The sequence below is a fragment of the Tenrec ecaudatus genome, chromosome 4 (genome assembly GCF_050624435.1).
Source record: "Tenrec ecaudatus isolate mTenEca1 chromosome 4, mTenEca1.hap1, whole genome shotgun sequence".
NCBI lineage: Eukaryota > Metazoa > Chordata > Mammalia > Afrosoricida > Tenrecidae > Tenrec > Tenrec ecaudatus.
In genome coordinates this window covers 62,214,657-62,236,823 of record NC_134533.1, presented here as the reverse complement: position 1 = coordinate 62,236,823, position 22,167 = coordinate 62,214,657, and the positions used below count along the sequence as shown (strand labels likewise).

Here is a 22,167-nt window from a genome sequence, read left to right as displayed (position 1 = left end):
TGCACACTGGCTGATTTGTTCCTTCCTTGTGACCCTTCTGTGAGGGAATGTCCACTTGTCTGTGTGAGCTGTGTTGTATCCCTAAGACCCCAGCTGCTATATCTTTTAGTAGCTGGGCACCATTAGCTTTCTTCACCACATTTTGACTTCAATGATCATGTTGGAAAGGTAAACATCACAGAGTGCCAGGTTATTAGAAAAAAGTATTCTTTAAGGGAGTACTCGAGGAGAGAAGCAATGCCTGCCTACTACCTTAATTGTTAACATTTTAATATATGTACATAGACCTATATCCCTATCATTATATATTGTGGTAGTCACCTAATCTGGTGTCCATTTAAGGATTAAGAGTGTAGGGGTGGGCTTCTGGGAAGACGGCAACTGAGTAACACATACCTGAAGGACTGCAGAAATCAGCCCAAGAGTTACTTAAAGGGAAATTCAACACTGCTGGATTGCAGGAGGAGCATCAAAACAAAATGTAGGCATAGATTCACAAGGTTTTGAGGGGCTGAGGGCTTTTGGCATACCACAGGGGAGACAGGCTAGGGCTTGATCTTAGCCCTGCCACTGTCTCAGCCAAAGTCAGGACCATTTGGAGCCGGCGCAGGGGCTTAATCTCAACATAGCCAACAGTTTACCACCGTCGCCTCCAGGCAGGGACTAAACCCTTGCAGCTGCATGGGCAGGGATCAGAGCTCAGCTATATTGATACTTTTGTTTCCCTCGCTTCTGTCTATCCCCCCAGAGTCTGGGGGCACTATGCAGGGGCTTTTTCTCAACACAGTCACAGCTTGCCGCTGCAGGGACTAAACCCTTGAAACTCCATGGGCAGGGATCAGGGCTCAGCTACATTGTTACTTTGTATGGCGTACTTTTAAATTTTTTTCCTCCTCTTCGTCTCTTTCCTGTTCTCACACCCCACTGCCAACTTCCAGAGCACTCCCCTAAGCCTATGGTATTTACCTCTGAGCCCCACCCAGATAGGTGAGCGTCACCTTATGCAGCAGGTCCAAGGCTTGGGAAAGCCCTGAAAACCTCCACCAGGGGATACTACGCCTAAATTCTTACAGGGGAATTCCTGCTAGTGTGGCTGGGGGAGCTCCTATTTTTATTTGGTTGTCCCATGTAACTGAGGGAACTTCCTCCTTCCTACCTTAGTGCCTCATAAGGCCTAAGGCAGCTCAGCCAACACTCGTCAACGTTCCAAGCTGCTGCAGGAACCTCTGCCCAACCTCCGCAACACCAAAGCAGGAAATTCACCAACCTTATGGGGCACTATCCTGAGAGGTAAGCCATAGGAGGATAAAGTGGTAGGTTAATTCCATAGTGAAATTAGCTGTAGGCATTTCAGAGAAGCATTCCTACAAGTCTCCCAGAGAGAGTCAGTGCTCTTCAACAGCCTGGAAAATGGCACCTGGCTCCTCTAAAACAATGCAACACAAACAGCCATAAGCCCCAACAACCTCAAAGAAAAAACAGGAGAAACAAAAGGCAAGGAAAGAAGACATCCTGAACATAACAACATGCATAGAAGAAGCAAACATTGAGCTGCCACAGAAAGAAATTCTCAGAATGCTGCTTGGAGTCATACAGGATATGAGGGGAACAATACAGAAAAAAGGATGAAATGATAGAGGAGATAAGGTCCATACACCAAAGGGAAATACAAGAGCTTAGGGAGGAGATAACAAAAACCAGTAGCAGAAACAGGGACCACGAGAATCGACAGGAGGAAGCAGAGAACAGCATGAATGACTTGGAGGACAGGCAAACAGACTTTAACAAACGTGAACAAAAATCTAATAGGATCATCAGAGAAGCCTAAGAAAACCTAAGAGCTATGTCTGATGCTATGAAGTGGAACAACATTAGAATCATTGGATTAATGAAGGAAGACACAACAAAGAAGTCATCTGCAACAATAGTAAGAGAATTCTTGGAGGTAAACTTCCCCAGCTTAATGAATGAAAACCAGGTAACCATTCAGGAGGATGAAAGAACACAAGCTAGACTGAATCTCAAGAAATCACCAAGGCACATAATATTTAAACTATCCAACATCGAGGAAAAGGAGAAAATCGTGAGAACAGCTAGGGGAAAGCAAGTAATCATATATAAAGGTTCCCAAATAAGAACATGCTCAGATCTATCAGCAGAAACTATGAAGAAGAGGAGAGAGTGGAGTAACATATTCCAAAAATTAAAGGAAAACAAAGCAAACCCAAGAATACACAGCCAAATTATTGATCAAGATAGATGGAGAAATAATAGTCTTTACAGACAATGAAAAACTCAAAGAATACGTTAGAAGAAACCCAGCCCTACAAAAGACCCTTGCCAACCCAGTATGGGCAGAAGAACAACATTCACCAAGCATAAATAAGAGACCTCCACATAGAACAACCTCACCCAGAGGGCAACAACGAGAAAACAGACCCCAAGATAGCATTGGCTTAAGGATGGAAATAAGTCAAGTATGATACACACACACACAAACACATGCACAACACACTAATAAAAGAAAGGAAGGTAGGAAAACACCCAACATAAAAGGTATAAGATGATATCACAGAGTCTGCAGAGGGAGATAATAACCCTGAATATCAATGGCCTGAACTCAGGCATTGAAAGACAGAGGCTAGCAGACTGGTTTAGAAAACACAACCCAGTAATCTGCTGCTTACAGGAGACACATCTCAATGTTACAGACAAAAACAGGCTGAGAATCAAGGGCTGGAGAAAGGCATACCAGACAAACAGCAATTCAAAATAAGCAGGGGTTGCAATCCTGATCTCGGATAAAATTGACCTCAAAGTGCAAACCATAAAAAGAGATAAGGAGGGACACTATATAATGCTCAAGGGAATGGTAGACAAAGAACCACTAAGCATTGCAAACATATATTACCCGAGAGACCCACTGAATACGTCAACCAAATACCCTAAAAGATGAAAAAGGAAATCACAGCCTCAACAATTACAGTGGATGACTTCAATATACTGCTCTCTGAGAAACATAGATTACAGGGAAAGAAACTCAACAAGGAGGCTAGCGATCTAAACACTATCATGAGACAATTTAACCTGATAGTTGCAGAGCTTTTCATCCAAATACAAAAAAAATCACATTATTTTCAAGCTCGCATGGCACATATTTGAAGATAGACCACCTGCTGGGGCATAAGGCGAATCTACATATATTTAAGCACATTGATATCATACAGACCTCTCTCTCTGACCACTATGCCATAAGGCCGGAAGTCAACAAAGGCAAGACAAAGAAAATAATAGCAAACAATAGGAGGATGAATAACTCTATTTCAAAAGGAGTGTGTACTGGCACATATCAGAGATGACATTAGGAAATTTCTAGAAACCAACGAGAACGAGAACACAATGTCCCAAGACTTATGGGACACAGTTATCATAGGAAGTTTCACAGCAATACATGCACATCTGAGAAAGGAAGAGAGACTCATGATTGATATGCTGGCACAAAATTTACAACAACTAGAGAAGGGCCAGCAGGACAATCCTACTAATAGGAAAAGAAAAGAAATAATAAAAATCAGGGCTGAGATTCAAGAGAGGGATAATAAGAAAACTATCGAAAAATTAATGCTGCTACAAGTGGTTCTTTGAAACGATAAACAGAATCAACAGACCACTGGCAAGCCTAACCAAAGAAAGGAGGAAACAAATTTCAATATCAAGAATGAGGGATGAAAGGGGGAACATTATGAGAGACCCTAATGAAATCAAAAGAATAATTACACAGTACTATGAAGGATTGTACTCCAATGAATTCAACAACTTGGAGGACAAGGAAAAATTCTTGGAAAAACAATCCCTCCCTATACTCTCCCCAAAGGATGTCAAAAATCTCAACAGACCCATAGCAATAGAAGAAATAGACAAGGTTATCAAGGGATTACCAACAAAAAATTCCCTGGACCAGATGGCTTCACTGGAGAATTCTACTAAACATTTAGGGAAGACCTAACACCAATCCTACACAAACTCTTCCAGAACATAGAAAACATAGCAAACTCCCGAGCTCCTTCTATGAAGCTAATAAAACAGTGATACCAAAACCAGGCAAGGCTCCCACAAGAATCAAAAACTACAGACCAATATCCCTAATGAACAGCAATGCAAAAATCCTTAACAAAATACTAGCCAACAGAATACAAAATTGTATAAAACAAATAATTCACCATGACCAAGTGGGATTCATACCAGGGATGCAGGGATGTTTCAACACACAAAACTATATGAACCATATGATAATATCGATAGATGCAGAAAAAGCATTCGACAACATCCAACACCAATTCCTGTTTAAGACACTTAAGAAGATAGGAATGGAAGGAAAAATCCTCAAGATAATAGTTGCTATATATGAAAAACCAACAGCCAAGGTGGTAGTCAGTGGAGAATAGACTAACACAATCCTACTGAAAAAGGGAACCAGAGAAGGATGCATCTTTCCCCTCCTCTTATTTAATACCATGCTGGAGGTTTCAGCTAACAGCATAAGGCAAAGAAAAGACATCAAAGGTATTCATTCATCTGGGGAAGGAAGAGGTGAAACTATCGTTATTTGCAGATGATATGATGTTATATATGGAAAATCCCAAAAATTTCACAAGAGGAGTACTGGAGGCAATAGAGGAGTTTGGTAGAGTGACAGGATACAAGATCAGCAAACAGAAGTCCATCGGACTGTTATACACATCAGATAAGACCACAGAAGAGGAGATCAAAAAGGTGATACCCTTCACAATGCTAAACACAAATTGAAATATCTAGGGATATACCTGACTAAAAGAACAAAAGATCTATATGGGGGAAACTGCAGAACACAGTTAAAAGATACCAAGGGTGACCTCAACAAATGAAAGAATATCCCATGCTCGTGGACTAAAAGACACAATATAGTAAAGATGTCAGTTCTGCCAAAGGTATTATATAAGTCTAATGCAATCCCAATACAATTACCCTCATCTTTCTTCAAAGAAATGGAAAAACTTATTACCAACTTCATATGGAGAGGGAAGAAGCCCAGAATTAGCAGAGAACTCCTCAAGAAGAAGGACACCGTGGGAGGGCTTGCTTTACCTGACTTTAGCACATACTATGTACACACAGTTGTCAAAACCACATGGTATTGGTACAATGACAGATCCTCAGACCAATGCAAAAGAACTGAAAACCCAGAAATAAAATCATCAGCATACAGACAACTGATCTTTAATAAGGGCCCAAAAAATATCCAATGGGAAGCAGATGCCCTCTTTAACAAATGCTGGAAAAAATAGATATTTACCTGCAGAAAAATGAAGCAAGACCCTTATCTCACTCCATGCACAAGCTGGATCACAGACCTTGAAGTTAAACCCCAAACTATTAGGGCCATCTAGATCTTTGGCACAGGGACTACATAGGCTATCAGAAATAGGTAAGGACACACACACAGAGGAGGCACAAACTGACAAATGGGATATACTGAAGATAAGACATCTATGTACATCAAAAGGATTCAACTAGAGAGTAATAAGAGTCCATGGACTAGGAAAACATCTTTAGCAATTACACATCAGACAAAGGCCTTATTACTAAAATCTACAATACTCTGCTAGCTTCCAAAAAGAAAAAAACTAATTGTCCACTGAGGAAGTGGGCAAAGGCCCTGAACAGAAATTTCACAGGGTCAGAAATCTGAATGGCCAACAAACATTTGAGAAAATGTTCTTGATCTTTAGCCATAACAGAAATGCAAATTAAAGCGACAATGAGGTACCACCTAACACCCTCAAAGATAGCCCAATTCCAAAAAATCAGAAAGCAACAAGTGTTGGAGGGGCTGTGAGGAGACAGGAACTCTCATCCACTGCTGGTGGACCTGCAAGCATGTACAGCCACTATGGAAATCGATCTGGCGATATCTAAAACAGATGGAAATCGACTTACCATATGACCCAGTAATCTCCCTACTGGCCATATACTCAGAAGAGGCAAGAAACAAACCCCGACCAGACATCTGTGCTCCAGTGTTCATCGTGGCACAGTTGACACTTGCAAGGAGTTAGAAAAAAAACAAATTTCCATCAACTGATGAGTGGATTAAAAAACTCTGGTACATACATACAATGGAATACTATACACCTCTAAAAAGCAGTGATGAACATATGAAGCACATCTCTGCATGGGAAGAACTGGAGGAAATCATGCTAAGCGAAGTAAGCCAAGCACAAAAGGCCAAGTACAACATAAATCCCGAGGTAAGCTTAAAAAAAAAAAAAAAGCAAAATGGGCATAGGGAAAAAGCTACTATATACAAACATTCCTGGGGTGAGGACCAAGTAGTATGGCAGGGATCAGACCAAATACAGGGATACATATGGTAGCCAACTAAAGAGGAGGTGAGGAAAGGGAATAAATAAATAGATAAATAAATAAATGTGCAGATAGGCAGATAAATAAAAAGAAATGGGTAGCTGGGGCACAGGGCACTAATCCACCCAAGGGGAGGGTAATGTTTATATCTCCACAGAGAAAGCGGGACCAGACGTCAACCCAATGCTCCAAGATGTGAATGCAATATGCCAGCGTGCAATAGGGAACCAGTGGAGCGGTCTGAGGGGCTGGCCCAACTACGTGTACACCTGCCCCTCTCCCCAGAAGAATTTATTTCAGAGGACGGCACTGAATCTGCAGCTCTAGACATATCTGATTGGAGCACACGAGAGCAGAAGAAGGGGGAGGAGGAGAAAGTGGAGCACATCCTGGCCCCCCAGACTTGAGGATGATGTTCCCACTCAGAGCAGTCAGTCCACAGAGAAGACCACATGGTCAGCCACACTATGAGACATGACATCCCTCACTGACCCATAGCACTACAGGGGACAACACTGGAGGCACAGTGTGGGAACTGTGACCGATCTGATCCTGCCACACCAAGGCAAAACACTAAGTGGGTGCAACAGAACAGCAAGGGAATGGAGCGGCGAGGTCCCCAGGGAATGCCGAAGGTGGACTTTGGGGCCAGGGTGTGGTGCCCAAACAGACTGGACTGAAAAACACTCCTAAAGGCCAAAAAACAGTCCTTGAGCTAACTACAAGCTTTTCTTTCTTGTTGTGTGTTGTTTTGGGTTTTTTTGTCATTGGTTTGTTGTTGGTATTATTGTTTGATTTTGCTCTGTCTTGTTTTTGTGCAGGTTATTATCTCCGCAGGTCTGTCTAAATAAGATAGGCTGGATGAACAATCTGGAGGAGAAAGCAACGGGACCGACAGTTCTGGGGGGACATGGGAGAGGAGGAAGTGGGAGGAAAGGTAGTGGTGTTAACAAACCCAGGGACAAGGGAACAACAGTGATGCAAATGGGTAGTGAGGAGGGTGTATGAGGCCTGGTAGGGTGTGATCAAGGGTAACGCAACCAAGAAGAATTACTGAAACCCAAATGAAGCCTGAGCATGATAGTGGGACAAGAGAAAACTCAAAGGAAATAGAGGAAAGAGCTAGGAGGCAAAGGGCGTTTATAGAGGTCTAAATAAAGGCATGTACATATGTAAATATATTTATATATGAGACTCGGGCAATAGATCTATGTGCATATATTTATAGATTTAGTATTAAGGTAGCAGATGGACATTGGGCCTCCACTCAAGTGTTCTCTCAATCCAAGAATACTTTGTTCTATTAAATTGGCATTCTATGATGCTCACCCTCCCAACACAATCACTAAAGAAAAAGCGGTGCATAAGCAAATATGGTGAAGAAAGTTGATGGTGCCTGGCTATCAAAAGATATAGCATCTGGAGACTTAAAGGCTTAAAGGTAAGCAAGTGGCCACCTAGCTCAGAAGTAACAAAGCCCACATGGAAGAAGCACACCAGCCTGTGCGATCATAAGGTGTCAAAGGGATCAGGCATCATCAGAACAAAAAATCATATCATTGTGAATGAGGTGGAGAGTGCAGAGTGGAGACCCAAAGCCCATTTGTAGGCCACTGGACATCCCTTTACAGAAGGATATCAGGGAGGAGATGAGCCAGTCAGGATGCGGTGTAGCAACGATGAAACATATAACTTTCCTCTAGTTCCTAAATGCTTACTCTCCCCCTACTATCATGATCCCAATTCTACCTTACAAATCTGGCTTGACCAGAGGATGTACACTGGTACAGATAGGAACTGGAAACACAGGGAATCCAGGGAGGATGATACCTTCAGGACCAGTGGTGTGAGTAGCGATACTGGGAGGGTGGGGGGGGGTTGGAAAGGGGGAAACGATTACAAGGATCTATATATAACCTCTTCCCTGGGGGGTGGACAACAGAAAAGTAGGTGAAAGGAGACATTGGACAGTGTAAGATATGACAAAATAATAATTTGTAAATTATCAGGGGTTCATGAGGAAGGGAGGGACGGAGGGAGGAGGGGAATGAGGAGCTGATACCAGGGGCTTGGGTGGAGAGCAGATGTTTTGAGAATGATGAGGGCAATGAATGTACAAATGTGTTTTACATAATTGATGTGTGTATGGATTGTGATGAGTTGTATGAGCCTCTAATAAAACAATTTAAAAAGAGAGAATGTCAGGGTGTAGTCTATGCTGCCAATCTGGAGAAAGCCAATGAGACTTCTGTGGGCATGAGAATTCTGGGAAATCTGGTCCTTCCCTCCTTGGAAGTGGAAGACACTTCTCTCTCTGTGCCACTTCCTGGGAGACACTGCAGAAGACAAGCCACATGGACACAATCTGACCTCGGAAGCCAGAGAAACTACAGAGAGATCCCTGACAGCGCTGAGATGTTTCCAATGACACTGGATCCAAAGACTTTCTACCCACTGGTCTGTGAGCTTCTGCATTTGGCGTCATTGCATGTGTTTCTTGAGTCTGAAGAGGACTTGATAGATTGGTAACAGAAATATGGGCTAATATTGGACTTATGGACTTGATCTGGATTGGGCAGGGATGTTTTCTAAATGTTCGATTGCTCTTGTACACACATGTGTGTCCATGGATTTGTTTCTCTAGTCTACCTAGACTAACACATATCTTAATATATTTACATATGTGCATCCCTATATTTATACCTCTGTAAGTGTCGTTAGCCTCCTACTTCTTTCCTCTATTTCTTTTTTCCTTTCTTCCTGTCCCACCATCACGTTCAACCTTCATTCAACTCTCAGTACTTTCTCTCAGCTACATTGGACTCGACCAAACCCCATCAGGTATCCTACACCCTCCTTGCCAACAATTTTAGATCTCTTATTGTTCCCTTAGCCCTGGGTTTGTTGGCCCCCTGCTTCCTTTCTCCCACCTTTTCTTCTCCCACATCCCCCGGGAGCCATGGGCCCATTATTTTCTCCTTGGAATTGGTTATCCTGCCTGTCTTCTATGGAGAGACATAAGAAAAAGAAAAGAAGCCTACAAACAGTTCCAGGTCTGTCTGCTGATCATTCTGAATGGTTTCCAATCGGATCTAGTAAAGTACCAAACCCTGCCCACTGATTCCTGGGGTGCCAACCCTCAAGGGCACCATACAGGCATGAAGCAGTGAACTAACAATAAGGTCTGTGGGCCAGGACCAGTCCCAGCTACATAGACCCTTCCCCCTGAAGAATGCACTGCAGAGGATAGAAGTAAAGATATAGCTTGGGGAGAGTGGCGGGTCTGCCCAGAGCACACTGAAGCAAACAAAAGGGAGAGCGAGCGAGCGAGCGAGCGTGCGTGAGAGAGAGAGAGAGAACTGCATCCTGGCCCAACAAGCCTCAATGACATTCCTTATTGAAGCAGCCAATGCACAAAGCGAACCGTGGGGCTGGCCCCACCATGAAACACAATGTCCCCTCACTGACCCATAGTGCTACAGGGGACAGCACTGGAGACATTGTGGGAACTGTGCCTGGTCTGACACACTCCACCCACCCACCCCTACACACTGGGGTGAAACAGGAAGGGAGTCCAACAGAGCAGCGAGGGGAGCAAAGCAATATAAGTCCCCAAGAAATCCTGAAAATAGACTTTGGAGATGGCTCTCTTATACACAGGGGAACGGCACTCAAAATTGTTTCACACACCCTATTTGCACGGTCCCATTCAATCATTTGGTGGAGCTTCAAACACATAGCTCGAATAGTCATATTTAAGCACTTTTACCTTATCACAGATGCCTAATATGGTCTCAAATTTTGTACACTAATATAGAACTCCTGATTCACCACCCTTCTCTGGGGAGAGACTCCATTTCTCTCCGTCTCTCACATCCCAGCAAGTGGCACTAGCACCTAACCCGTAGTTACAGTAAAACCTAAAGAGTATCTTCAAGTCCTTGGATGTCTCCACCCTCATTGAATCAGCCACCGCACTTTAAGAGTAACACCTTTCAATGTATAGCTCAGAGCTATTTTCATAATTTAAATTGCTACCATACTGTGTGTGCCATCATCATCTCTCAATACTACTCCTCCAACGGTTGTCTAGGACTCTATTTCCAAGTCACTCCCCAGCCCAGCAATTAGAATGATCTTTTAAGAGTATGCTCATTTATGTTTTGGGTATAATCATATCATGTATCACCAAGCAACTAACATAAGCAATTAACAGATGCTCAATCATTTTGTTCCCTCCCCCCCAATAGATGCATCCTGCTTAGGAATACTCCCATGTGTCTATAAAGCTCTTCAACCTGAGTCCTCAGATACTTTCTGACATACTTACAGACCTTCTCACTTACCGGATCGCTCATTCACTAAGTAAGTATTTATGGCGTATTACGGGTTCAGCTGCATATTTTGCAGAGCCTTAAGCATGACTTCAAGTCTAGGGGTGAACAGTCCAGGCTTAATAAGGACACACTGTGAGCTCAGAGCCCTGGGCCCTTGCTTCTTGACATTTTGCCATCGCCATAAAATAAATTCCATTTTGTGGTCTAAAGTGGCTTCTCTAACTCCAGCTACCACATCAGTATCCCAGTCACCAAGAAAAAGGAAGCGATTGCGAACTATCCCTTGCCTTCATTTAAGAACACCTCTGAGAATCTACACACACGGCCACTTGCAAGTCACGACTGTCATACTGCCAGTAGAGTAGCAAAGACTCAGCAACAAATCCCTTTAATTGCATAGCAATTTTTCCAGGTAAAAGTCAGGAACCCTAGGAGTACAAAAGTTAGAGAAGACTGGAAGGAAGGTAACTATCTCTTCCAAAATTCCTACTGTGACCAAATAACATTCTGGTTTCAGGGGTATGCTTGTGGCCTTTAGCCTAATAACAGAAAGCAATATGCAAATAGTAAGCACTCAAGAGTCAAACAAGCTAACAACCACTGTTTGAAGACACTGATACAAGCCCCCCAAAGAGAAATCATGGGTCAAGAGAACTAAACAAATATCACTGAACTATACAAACTATTCTCAAAAATCCATAGTTTTAATAATGGACATTTCTTAGCTCTATTCTACTGTATAATTTATAACATTGAGTAAAGATCACTTAAATGCATAAGCATATTATATATGTGACACACACAAGGGGGTACCCTTCAAAAAATCCTGAATTTTTTTTTGTTTTTCAAAGTTATGTTTTGCTTTTTTTTTAAATCTAATAAAATTAGCACTATAATATTTATTAAAACCTACATTTTAAATATCATTTAGCTCCATCTTTTTTTAACAATTTATTAGGGGCTCATACAACTCTTATCACAGTCCATACATATACATACATCAATTGTATAAAGCACATCTGTACATTCTTTGCCCAAATCATTTTTTCTCCTCTTTTCTTTCTTTACATTTTATTAGGGACTCATACAACTCTTATGTTTTGCTTTTTATAAAACAACCTTATCACCTTAATATATTTGCCAAATCTGTGATTCCACTCTAGGAAACATTTTCCAAACTCATCTGTTTGGGTGGCTGACAGCACCTCCCTCCCTTTTTCTGCACCTCTTCTATGTCATCAAATTGCTGTCCTTTCATGTCCTCTTCATTCGTGGAGACAAAAGACGCACGGAGCGAGGTCAGGTGAGTGAGGTGTGTGGGGCAAGAGAGGCATGTTTGTTTGTTTTTTTGGCCAAAATCTGGTACACTGAAATGGCTGCTTGAGCAGGTGTAGTGTCATGGTGGCAAAACCAATCCTCTGTCTGCCACAAATCAGGCCTTTTTTGTCACACACTTTACCCAATCTTTTCAGAGCCTCTAAATAGAAAGCAGGATAAACAGTCTGACCTGGTGGAATGAATTCCAAGTGCACTGTACTCCTCACATCCCAACAGGTTTGGGGGCATCCCCTCGTATATCACCAAACTGTGTGGTTATAGCTGTAACAACTCGGCAACATCACTTCAACACTGTGCCACGACGCAATAATTTAAGTGGTCATCTGATGAAACTAATTGACTGCTTTAAATACATATACACACTACAGATGCCAGAACAGATACAATATGCAGAAGAGTAAACTACAAGGTCACATTAAAAGTCATAAGCAGTGTTACCATGCCGGAAAGACAAGAACTAAGTGCTACTGCGGCTTACTGTTATCCACTGGGTGTCTAGCAACTCTTTAGCTGTGATTCTGTGAGCAGGGTCCACTTTCATCAGTTGTTTCAAAGCACTTGTAGCTGCAAATAGGAAATTTTTTTGAAAATCTTACTCTTCTTCATTATAACTAATATTCATTTTTCCAACTTATTTAAGTTTGAGTTTGTATGACATGGAAAAATGCCAATTGCAAATTAACTTCATCAAAGTAGATAGCTAATAAGTTAAAGGACCAAACTGTCTTATTGCCTGGACTCTCTAAGCATAGCCTAGAGTAAAAATTAGTCTGATGATCATCAAATTTCCTCTTCTTTATTAAAAAGTCACAATGAAAATAACACTCACTCCATAAGTAAATAACATTTGCTTTATTTACACAACAAAATGTAATGACTAAGCAGGTTTCAAATATCTGAATTACTGACTGAGTTTATTATATTAGCTATACTTGCTGTAGTAAATGGTAGCAGAAGTCTGTCCTTACCATAGTCACTTACGGAATCCCAGACTGGATCTTCAAAATGTAGCTCTCCCTTTCTTATTAGTTCAAAAAGTTTATCTTCTGAGTTTGCCAAAAAGGGAGGCTCTCCACATAATCTACAACAAAGGAAATGGCGTGTGTGTTTTCTTAATTAAAAATACACAAAATAATCAAAACAAAGCTATTAAAAATTAAGGTTCTAGAGGCCTTGGAGGTAGAAGCCCATCATATTTAAATAAAAGGAAGAAATGGATACCTCTCTGGCTATAGAAAAGGATTGTACTAGATCAGCGCTAGGCTCTTACCTCAGTTGGGAGAGATGACCTACCTAGTAGGAGCAGTAATATACAGTTATACATTGAAACCTCCAGATTTGCAAAAAGTCCCCCAATTCTTTCACCTGGTGAAAGACTGAGTTTATATGGGACTAAAATAAGGAGTGGGGGGACGTGTGAGTTTACATACACGGTAGGGAGGAGATACACTGCAGCAAGGGCAAGTGTAAAGAAATATGGGAAAATACAATCCAACCAGGGCTAACGGAAAAATACAGTTACCAGATGGCCATGAAAAGTTGAATCGACTGTAAAACACTATACAAATGTAATGATAATAATAAACCAAGAATAACCCTAGGACTGTCAACAGGCTCTGGGTCACAGCCAAAAGGCCATGAAGATGGCCTTACTTCCTCAAATGCAGTAACAAAGAGCTAAATGAGGAATATTAGATGATGATGATTTGACTCTTCACTTAGGAAGACTAAAAGCTAATGTAGGCAAAACCCTGAGTAGTGTTTATAAACATAGACTTGTTTGTGTGTTCTATAATACAGGAACTCTGTAAATTTAGAATCTTTTCTAATTATGTTCTGTACTTCACAAAGAATATAGCAATTCCTGGAAACTACCACTTCAATAAGTGTTCCAATACTGCAAGGATGTACTTAAAGGCTTAGCTCCCTTCTTCAGGATGTATCCTTTGCCATTGTGACCAACCTTGACATCGGAAGCCGGGCACCTTTTCCCAAGGACCAGCAGACGGAAGTTGGCCCTGGCCTCCCCACAGAAGCACCTCTGCATGTTTATTCTCCAGCTCTCAGAATTATGTTTTCCCGTTTTATTGTTGAAGGAATAAAATGGTGTAATTCAAGTATGTTGCCCAAACGGCTAATATAGTGTGTCCCTAACATAATAATCTAAGTCTTTTAGAGATTAGTTTTTTACTAATGTTCTTTGGTTATATTTTTCCATACGTATTCTAAAAATCTGCCTGACGAACATTTTCTGAACAAAACTAAATTTGATGCTTATTTTTTCATGATGATGATGGTGATGAGTTTCCCTGGGGGAAGGGAATGTTGCTTTCATTCTAGCAGCCTCTCAAACTAGGCTGGGCAACCGAGCTTTTCAATCACCAATATCTTCTTGTAAAGAGAGTGGCATGTATCCAATTATTGTGAAAACCTATCTTCTAAAACTTTGTTTTTATTTGTCCAGCTCATGCTGACCTTCCCATCTTCCTTGCCTCACTGTTGTTTAGTTTTAAAATGCAACAAAAAGTTCATAGAAAACAAAGCCAGAACAATGACCTTATGGACAACGACTATCTATGATGACAAGGCCAGGCCAGCAGAAGCCCGGCTCACTGAGCCCGTTATCAACCAGGGATGTGCACATCAACCAGTTTCTTAGCTGAGGCTGCACTGCCTGACTTGCATTCAACTATAGCTCAAGGGCTATGTTTTTTAAATTCCACTTTTTTCTTTCCTTTGCAATTTTACTTTCGTAAAAATGTATCTAATGGTTGGTCAATCAGCAGCATATGAAATTTTATGACAGCAATTTCCTGCACATCCAGAAAAAGGCAATCTAAGACATGAAAAATGGCTCTTAAAGCCTTCCTATCCTCTCGGTTGCATCCACAGGAATTCAAAACAACGCAGGATAACAACCATACAGAGTATGTATGTTAATTACACCGTGAGGAAGTATGTTATCATTGTCCAGTGAAGTAGAAATGAATCAGGGCTAAGTGGTAAACCAAGAAAATAGCACCCCGACCCACCTGGAAAAGGCACTATGTTTGCACTCTCGGTGAGGAAAATTGTCTCTATGACCACTGGGTTCCAACGGATTAATGAAAACATGCTGACTAGCTAAGTAAGGGTCCACTGTAAAGATATGAAGGTGTCATTATGATGCCCTGAGGCAGGAAAATTAAAATTATATCCTTAAAAAAGGAATGATTTTTAAGACATGTAATATGCTATCATTTTCCTTCACACCAGATTCAAACTAATCAGAAGGCAGCAAACATCAGCAATGTGTCACACTAGACTACACATATTATGCTTCACACGTGTTGTGAGAATGCCTTGAGATTTTAACATATTAATTTTAAATAGTTACATGGAAAGACAAAGGCACAGAACTTTTGTGCTATAATTCTAATCAGTACAAAACAATGATCACAACCTTTGTGAGTCTGTGTACATTTACACTGTATGCAATCTGGGCAGCGATGTGTGTGGACCAGCTGAGTTACGGCTGCAATCACATCACCCAATTTCTACTGCCTCTGTATTCCATTTCAACAGAACTGTGAAAATGTAACTACTGCAATGTCAATATTTAGAAATGATCTGAAAGAAGTAGTGCATAGTGAAATCTTCAATATGACCATAAAACTAATGTTGCATCCACATAAAAATGTTCCTACTCACCAAAAGGCAGAACAATGGTCTCTAACTTTTCAGAACAATTCACTTTAATTTAATTTAACGAACATATATTGAGCACTGGCTACTTGCCTACCAGATACCAGAGATACAAAAACGAGTAATGTAAGATCTCTGCCCTTCACGGACTTTAGAGCAAGGAAAATAGATGTAATACACATAACACAATTATATTACAATACTATAATCTAGTTAACACAGGTGCTGTGAGAACACAGAAGAGTGGAAAATTAATTCTCTCAAATTTATATATGTGCAAATATTCCTGGCTAAATATTCCTATTTCATCTTATTTTATTTTTCTTTCAATGTTACTATTTTGCATGGATTCTTGTATGCTGCCTTAAATTATCTATGGTGTATTGTGAAGAATATACATAATAAAAGTCGTAATTCTGCTGGGGTGAGGTAGGAGTTAAAGAAATAGAAGGGTTAATAGATGAATTAAGGAGTCCTCGTGGCACTATGGTCTAGGCATTGAGTTACTAAAAACAAGGTTGCTGGTTGAAATACACTAGTCACTCTGCAGGAGAAAGGCATGACTGTAATGATGAATAGTCTCAGAAATTCTATGAAAGATTATTATGAGTCAGAATTGACTCGATAGCAGTGTGTTAGTTTATGAGCTGGGCCCATTCAGGAAACAAATTTTCAGGGAAGAAGAATATTCTAAGTAGAAGAAGCTGCATGAGTAAAGACACACGGGCATGTAAAATCTGGGGTGTGTGAATTCTGAAGGTGTTTCAGGATGACCCCAGCACAGGGCAGGCGCATGAGAACATATGCCCAGCCTGATCATGGAAAAGGCATGCTGATCCACGTCACAAAAGGCTTAACATGCCATGCCAAGTGGATTGACTTTTTTCCTGTAGCAAGGGGGAATTATAAGAGGTTTTCAATTAGGAAAGTAATATGGCCCTGTAATATGGCCCTGTGGATGCTTTAAAAAAGACAACCCTGACAATGGTGTGAAGGATAGCATCATGGATTTGTGTCTGAAGAAATCATGTGTCAAATCTCCCTCAGTGAGGAAAAACAGAGCATTCCCCTTGTGATTGGGAAACAGATAAAGATGTCCCTTATCCCCATTCTTATTCAACATATTGTTACAAGTCGTAGAGCTATTAGACAACAAAGAGAAATCAAGAGAATCCAGTTTAACAAAGAAGTGAAACTCCCACTATTTGCAGATATGATTTTATATGCAGAGAATCCCTAAGACTCAACAAAAAAAAATTGTGAAAAGTAATCAAGAAATTCAGCAGCATGGTAGAACATAAGAATACAAATATTACCATACAAAAATCTAGTATTTCTGTATACTAATGAATAGAGCTCTGGGGGGAGGGGGAGAAATCAAGAAAACAATACCATTTACAAGAGCCATACAAAAAATAAATTACTTAGAAATAAATCTAACCAAAGATACAAAAGACTTATACAAAGAAAACAACAGAATATTACTTCAAGAAATCAAAATAGACCTACATAAATGTCCATGTATAGGAAGGCTTAATATTGCAAAAATGTCAATAATAACCCAAAGTAATCAATAAGTGCAATTCAATTCTAATCCAGATTGCAACTTTGTTCCTTAACTAAATGGAAAAACCAGTTATTAACATCACATGGAGAGACCCATGTGACTTCATAAGTAAGGCTAAGTAAGGAATTTCTTAAGAGCAGAGTAGTAGGCGGTCTCTCAATTCCTGACCTCAAAATCTGTTACACAGTCACAGTATTTAAAAAGGCCTGGTGCTGATATAATAATGATAGATACATACACTAATGGAACCAAATATAGAATCCATAAATAAATTCATTCACCTACAGAAAACAGATCTTCAAAAAAGAACCCATTACATGGGATAGACATAGTCTCTTTCTCAAATGGTGCTGGCATAACTAGATTTCCAACTGTAAAAGCATAAAACAGGACCCATACCTCATTTTCTTTACAAAAACAAATTCAAAATTGATCAAAGAGTTTAATGTACATCCCATAACTGCATTGTTGTTAGATGCCAGAGTTGGTTCTGACTCATAATGACATTATTGTGTACAACAGAATGAAACACTGAACCAATCGCAAGTGTTCTTATGTATAAACACATCAGTGCCACCACTGAGTTGATCCATCTTGTCAAAGGTCTTCCACTTTCTCACTGCCCAGCTTCTTAATCAAACATGATGTCCTTCTCCAAGGACTGGCCTTTCCTGGCAACAAGTTCAAAGTACATGAGACAAAATCTCGGCATCCTTGCCATTAAGGATCATTCTGGTTGTACTTCTTCCAACGCAGATTTGTTTGTTCTTCTGGCAGGCCATTGTACCTTGATATTCTTCACCAGCACCGTAATTCCTCATTCAATGTCCAACTTTGACATGCATATGAACCAATGGAAATTAACATCGCTTGGTCCAGGTACACTTTAGTTCACAAAGCAACATCCTTGCTTTTCAATACTCTAGTTCTTTAATCTCTTGACTTGGTTTCATGAGCACCAATTGTGAATCCAAGCAAGGAATCCTTGACAGTGTCAACCTTTTCCCATTTATCATGATGTTACCTATTGATCCAGTTGTAAAGATTTGGTCTTCTTGACATTGATTCATAATACATAAATCCTTGAACTTCCGCGGCAAGTACTTCAAGTCCTCACTTTCAGCAAGCATACTGTAAGTCATTAATAAGCCTTCCTCCAAACCTTATGTCACATTCTTCATGTAATTTAGCTTCTCTGATTATGTGCTCATTATATAGATTGAATAAGTATGGTGAAATGATACAACCTTAATACACACACCCTTCCTGATTTTAAATCATGCAGTATACCATTGTTCTATTTGCATAAATGTCTCTTAATCCATGTTCTGGAATTCTCGCACAGTTGAATGCCATAGCATAATCAATAAATTACAAGTAAACATCTTTCTGGTATTCTTTGCTTTCAGTCAAGATCTATATGACACCAGCAATGATATCTCATGTTCCACCTCCTCTTCTTAATCTGGCCTGAACCTTTGGGAGTTCCCTGTCAATGTCCTGCTGCAACCCACTGCTGGACGATCTTCAGCAAAATTTTACTTGTATGTGATGATATTGTTCTACAATCTGAGCATTGTGTTGGGTCAACTTTCTTTGGAATAGATAGAAATATGAATATTTTCCAGTCAGTTGACCAAGTAGCTGTCTTCCAAACTATAAAATTCATCTATAAGAAAATAAACATAAGGGCTCTATTCCAGAGCATGGATACATTATCAAATATAAGGAAGAAAGCACACACAGTTGATGACAAAAGAGATGACGGATCTATGAAGAATAAGATGCATGTTTGCATAAAAAAACTCCATCAAAAGAATAAAAAGCAAACCCACAAAGTGGAAACTATTTTTGATAAGACAAGTGACTATTATCTAAAAACTATAAAAAACTGTAATACCTTAATTAGAAAAGTCAAACCACCCACTTAAAAAGTGAGCAAAGGACATGAGCCAACAACTTACCAAAAAGGATGTCGATAAAGCTAACAAAGAAGAAATACATTCACTATGCCACTTACACTGACAATGACAGCCAAATTAAAAAAAAACACCAAAAAATAGATCCTGGACTGGCTGGGAAGAGTCTGGACCCCTCATACACTGCTGGTGGGAATGTACTTATGTGCAACAAAATTTATACATAGCAGTGACATGACACCACCTCAAACAACTGGGGACAGAAATTCCATATGATCCAGCAGTCCCTCTGTTGGGTATATATCCTAAAGAATTAAGAGTTATAACATGGACAGACGTATGCCCATTCATGTTCATCACAGCACTTGTCACAATAACAAGAAATAGAAATGATCTAAATTCTTACCAGTATAAGAATGGATAAAGAAATGTTGGTACATATACATGATGGAACAATATGTAATGCTAAAAAGCAATGATGAAACCACCAACCACTTCATTGCAAGGATGGACCTGGATAATATTGTGCTGAGGGAAGTTAGCCCATCACAAAAGGGCAGATATTCTATGAGACCACTGTTATAAGGGGAAGAAAAGATACAAGATTTTCATACCAAAAGGAACAGCTGTTGGAGTGTGCCGAGTGCAAGGGTCGGAGGGCAAGGGAGGGACTGTAAAGCAATGGGCTAGACTGTTGTTGGGGTTAACGTGGGTGACATGGAAGATGGTGGTCCACAAGAAGGAGAAGAAAAACCACGGAGTGGGTGAAAGGTAAACTACCATGAGGTTTGGCAAGTAGTTCAAACTGCGGAATTCAAAGTCCATTATCTAAAATGTAAATCTTTACATCATGTACAATAGGTTTTTTAAGCATGTGTCAACTTGGCTAACATCATTCTCAGTGGTTTGGCAATTACGTAATGATGTAATCATCCCCTATTATGTGATCTGATGTGATCAGCCAATTAGTTATAAGGAGATTAAGGTGGGCTGCTATAATTTCATTCAGGTCCCAGCCCTGATCTGTTGTAGAGAGTGTGGCCTGCATCACCTTTGTAATCTGACAAGAGATAAGAGGAGAGAGCAGTGAACAGAAGGAGGGCCCTCGGTACCAACAAGAAAGACGTGTCAGAGCATGTTGTGTCCTTTGTACCTAGAGTCCTGTGCTGGAAACCACCTAGGGAAGACTGATGACAAGACACATGGAAATCACTCCCCAAGGGGCCAGGGCCCACAGATGCTAAAAGGAGACAAGGACCTGCCCCCAGAGCCAACAGGGAAGGAGAGAGAGAGAGAGAGCACGTGAGCCTTCCCATACACCTGTTGCACTGAACTGAACTTCTAGACTCCTAACTTCTATAAAATAAAATCTGTATGTTAAAACCATTAACTTGTGGTATTTCTGTTGTAACATTTACTAACTAAAAGAGATGGATGGGGGAGAGTGACCAGAAGCAGGGAGAACATTTAAAAAGACACGGGAATATTCTAGAAAAGGGACATATGGAGAAAAGATATGGGTGACAGAAATGACAGAACAGGAAGACATTTCAAAGGGAAAAATGAACAGGGATGCGGTTTAACTGCATCTTAAGTCTGCAAGAGAAGGAAGTGGAAGTATGACTGATTTTCTCCATAGCAGCAGAGCACTGTTCTCAACCTAATGTCAGGCCCTTTCATACAGGTCCTCATGTGGTGGTGACCCCCCAACCATAAAATTACTTTTGTTGCTACTTCATCACTGTCATTTTGCTACTGTTATGAATCGGATGAGCCCTCTGAAAGGGTCATTCAATCCCCAAAGGGGTGGCGACCCACAGGTTGAGAACTGCTGCCTTAGTGAATTAGGAACACCAACTTCTCCCTGGATCCTGGGTTGCACTTCCACCTGGTTAGTGCCCATTGCCTGTATATACCTTGTCCACATGGGTAGCCTGGTGCTAAGCCCCACTCCCTCACTCTACCTGATGGGTTATGATGAAGCTCTTGAGAAAATACAAAGAAGGTTTGGCTTGTAGAGCAAGGGGTCAGGAACGTTCTTGGGGAAGTTTCTCCCTTCGCTCATCTCATACAGTGCATGACAGATCTGTTGCATTTACAGATCAAAAGAAGAGTAAAATCTACAAGTCATAAATTGGTAGTATTAAAAAATATCTAAAGATGTACCTGAAAACTAACAAGCACTTTTAGAATACATTCCTAATTGGTTTTGAAATTGCTTTTTAAAAAATGTATTGGCTAGTTTTAATGCTTATTGTAATTCTACTGTTAAAGGCTAGACATTCGTTTTAAACTGTGCATTTAGCAGATTACTTACAACATGTACATTATGACACCTATGCTCCAAATGTCACACTGCTGGCTATAGTCGTGGGCATTGATAACTTCAGGGGCTGCCAAATAAGCAAAAAAAATATTAATAATACAATAAATGACGTTTACTGGTTAAACACAAAGCATGAAAAATGTGCAGAAGTGTTGTAATTTATTCCCCAACAGGAAAAAAACCAACAGCAGGTGTTAAATGAATAATGTACAAGCCTTAACAATTGGTGTCACTGTCTCCTCCTCCTATCATTTAGCTTCTAATGGAACAATGGCATAAATTAGATAACTAAATGCACTGCTCTTTACTCCTTTCAAATTGTTTAAAAAATTATTTGCAAGAATTGTGTACTTATGGTAGAAAACAAAGTTCTTTTCCAAAAAGCGAACTGAACATATGCCTTAAGTGGATATCATTTAAAGCAAGCCCAATGTATGGAAATATGGATTCACAGAAAAACTAAGGAAGATAGTTATAAATCACTTTCGTAAGAGAATAACAATAACAACATCATGGTACTGCTGTGACAGAATAAGAATTAGTTTTCAAATGTTCTAAATGAGAAAACCAAGACAAAGAGAGAGCGTTCCTAAG

At 40.3% G+C, this 22,167-nt stretch overlaps 1 protein-coding gene across 1 annotated transcript in view; it reads right to left on the bottom strand.

Annotated features, from left to right (window-relative positions):
* The window catches only part of STK33 (serine/threonine kinase 33), a 227,320-nt gene that overhangs the window by 45,321 nt on the left and 159,832 nt on the right, over positions 1-22,167 (bottom strand). The window contains exons 10-12 of the mRNA XM_075548449.1: positions 21,565-21,640; positions 13,046-13,158; positions 12,556-12,641 (exon numbers count right to left, since the gene is read on the bottom strand). Coding sequence (XP_075404564.1) covers positions 12,556-12,641; positions 13,046-13,158; positions 21,565-21,640 — 275 coding nt within the window. The remainder of the gene's footprint in view (positions 1-12,555; positions 12,642-13,045; positions 13,159-21,564; positions 21,641-22,167) is intronic.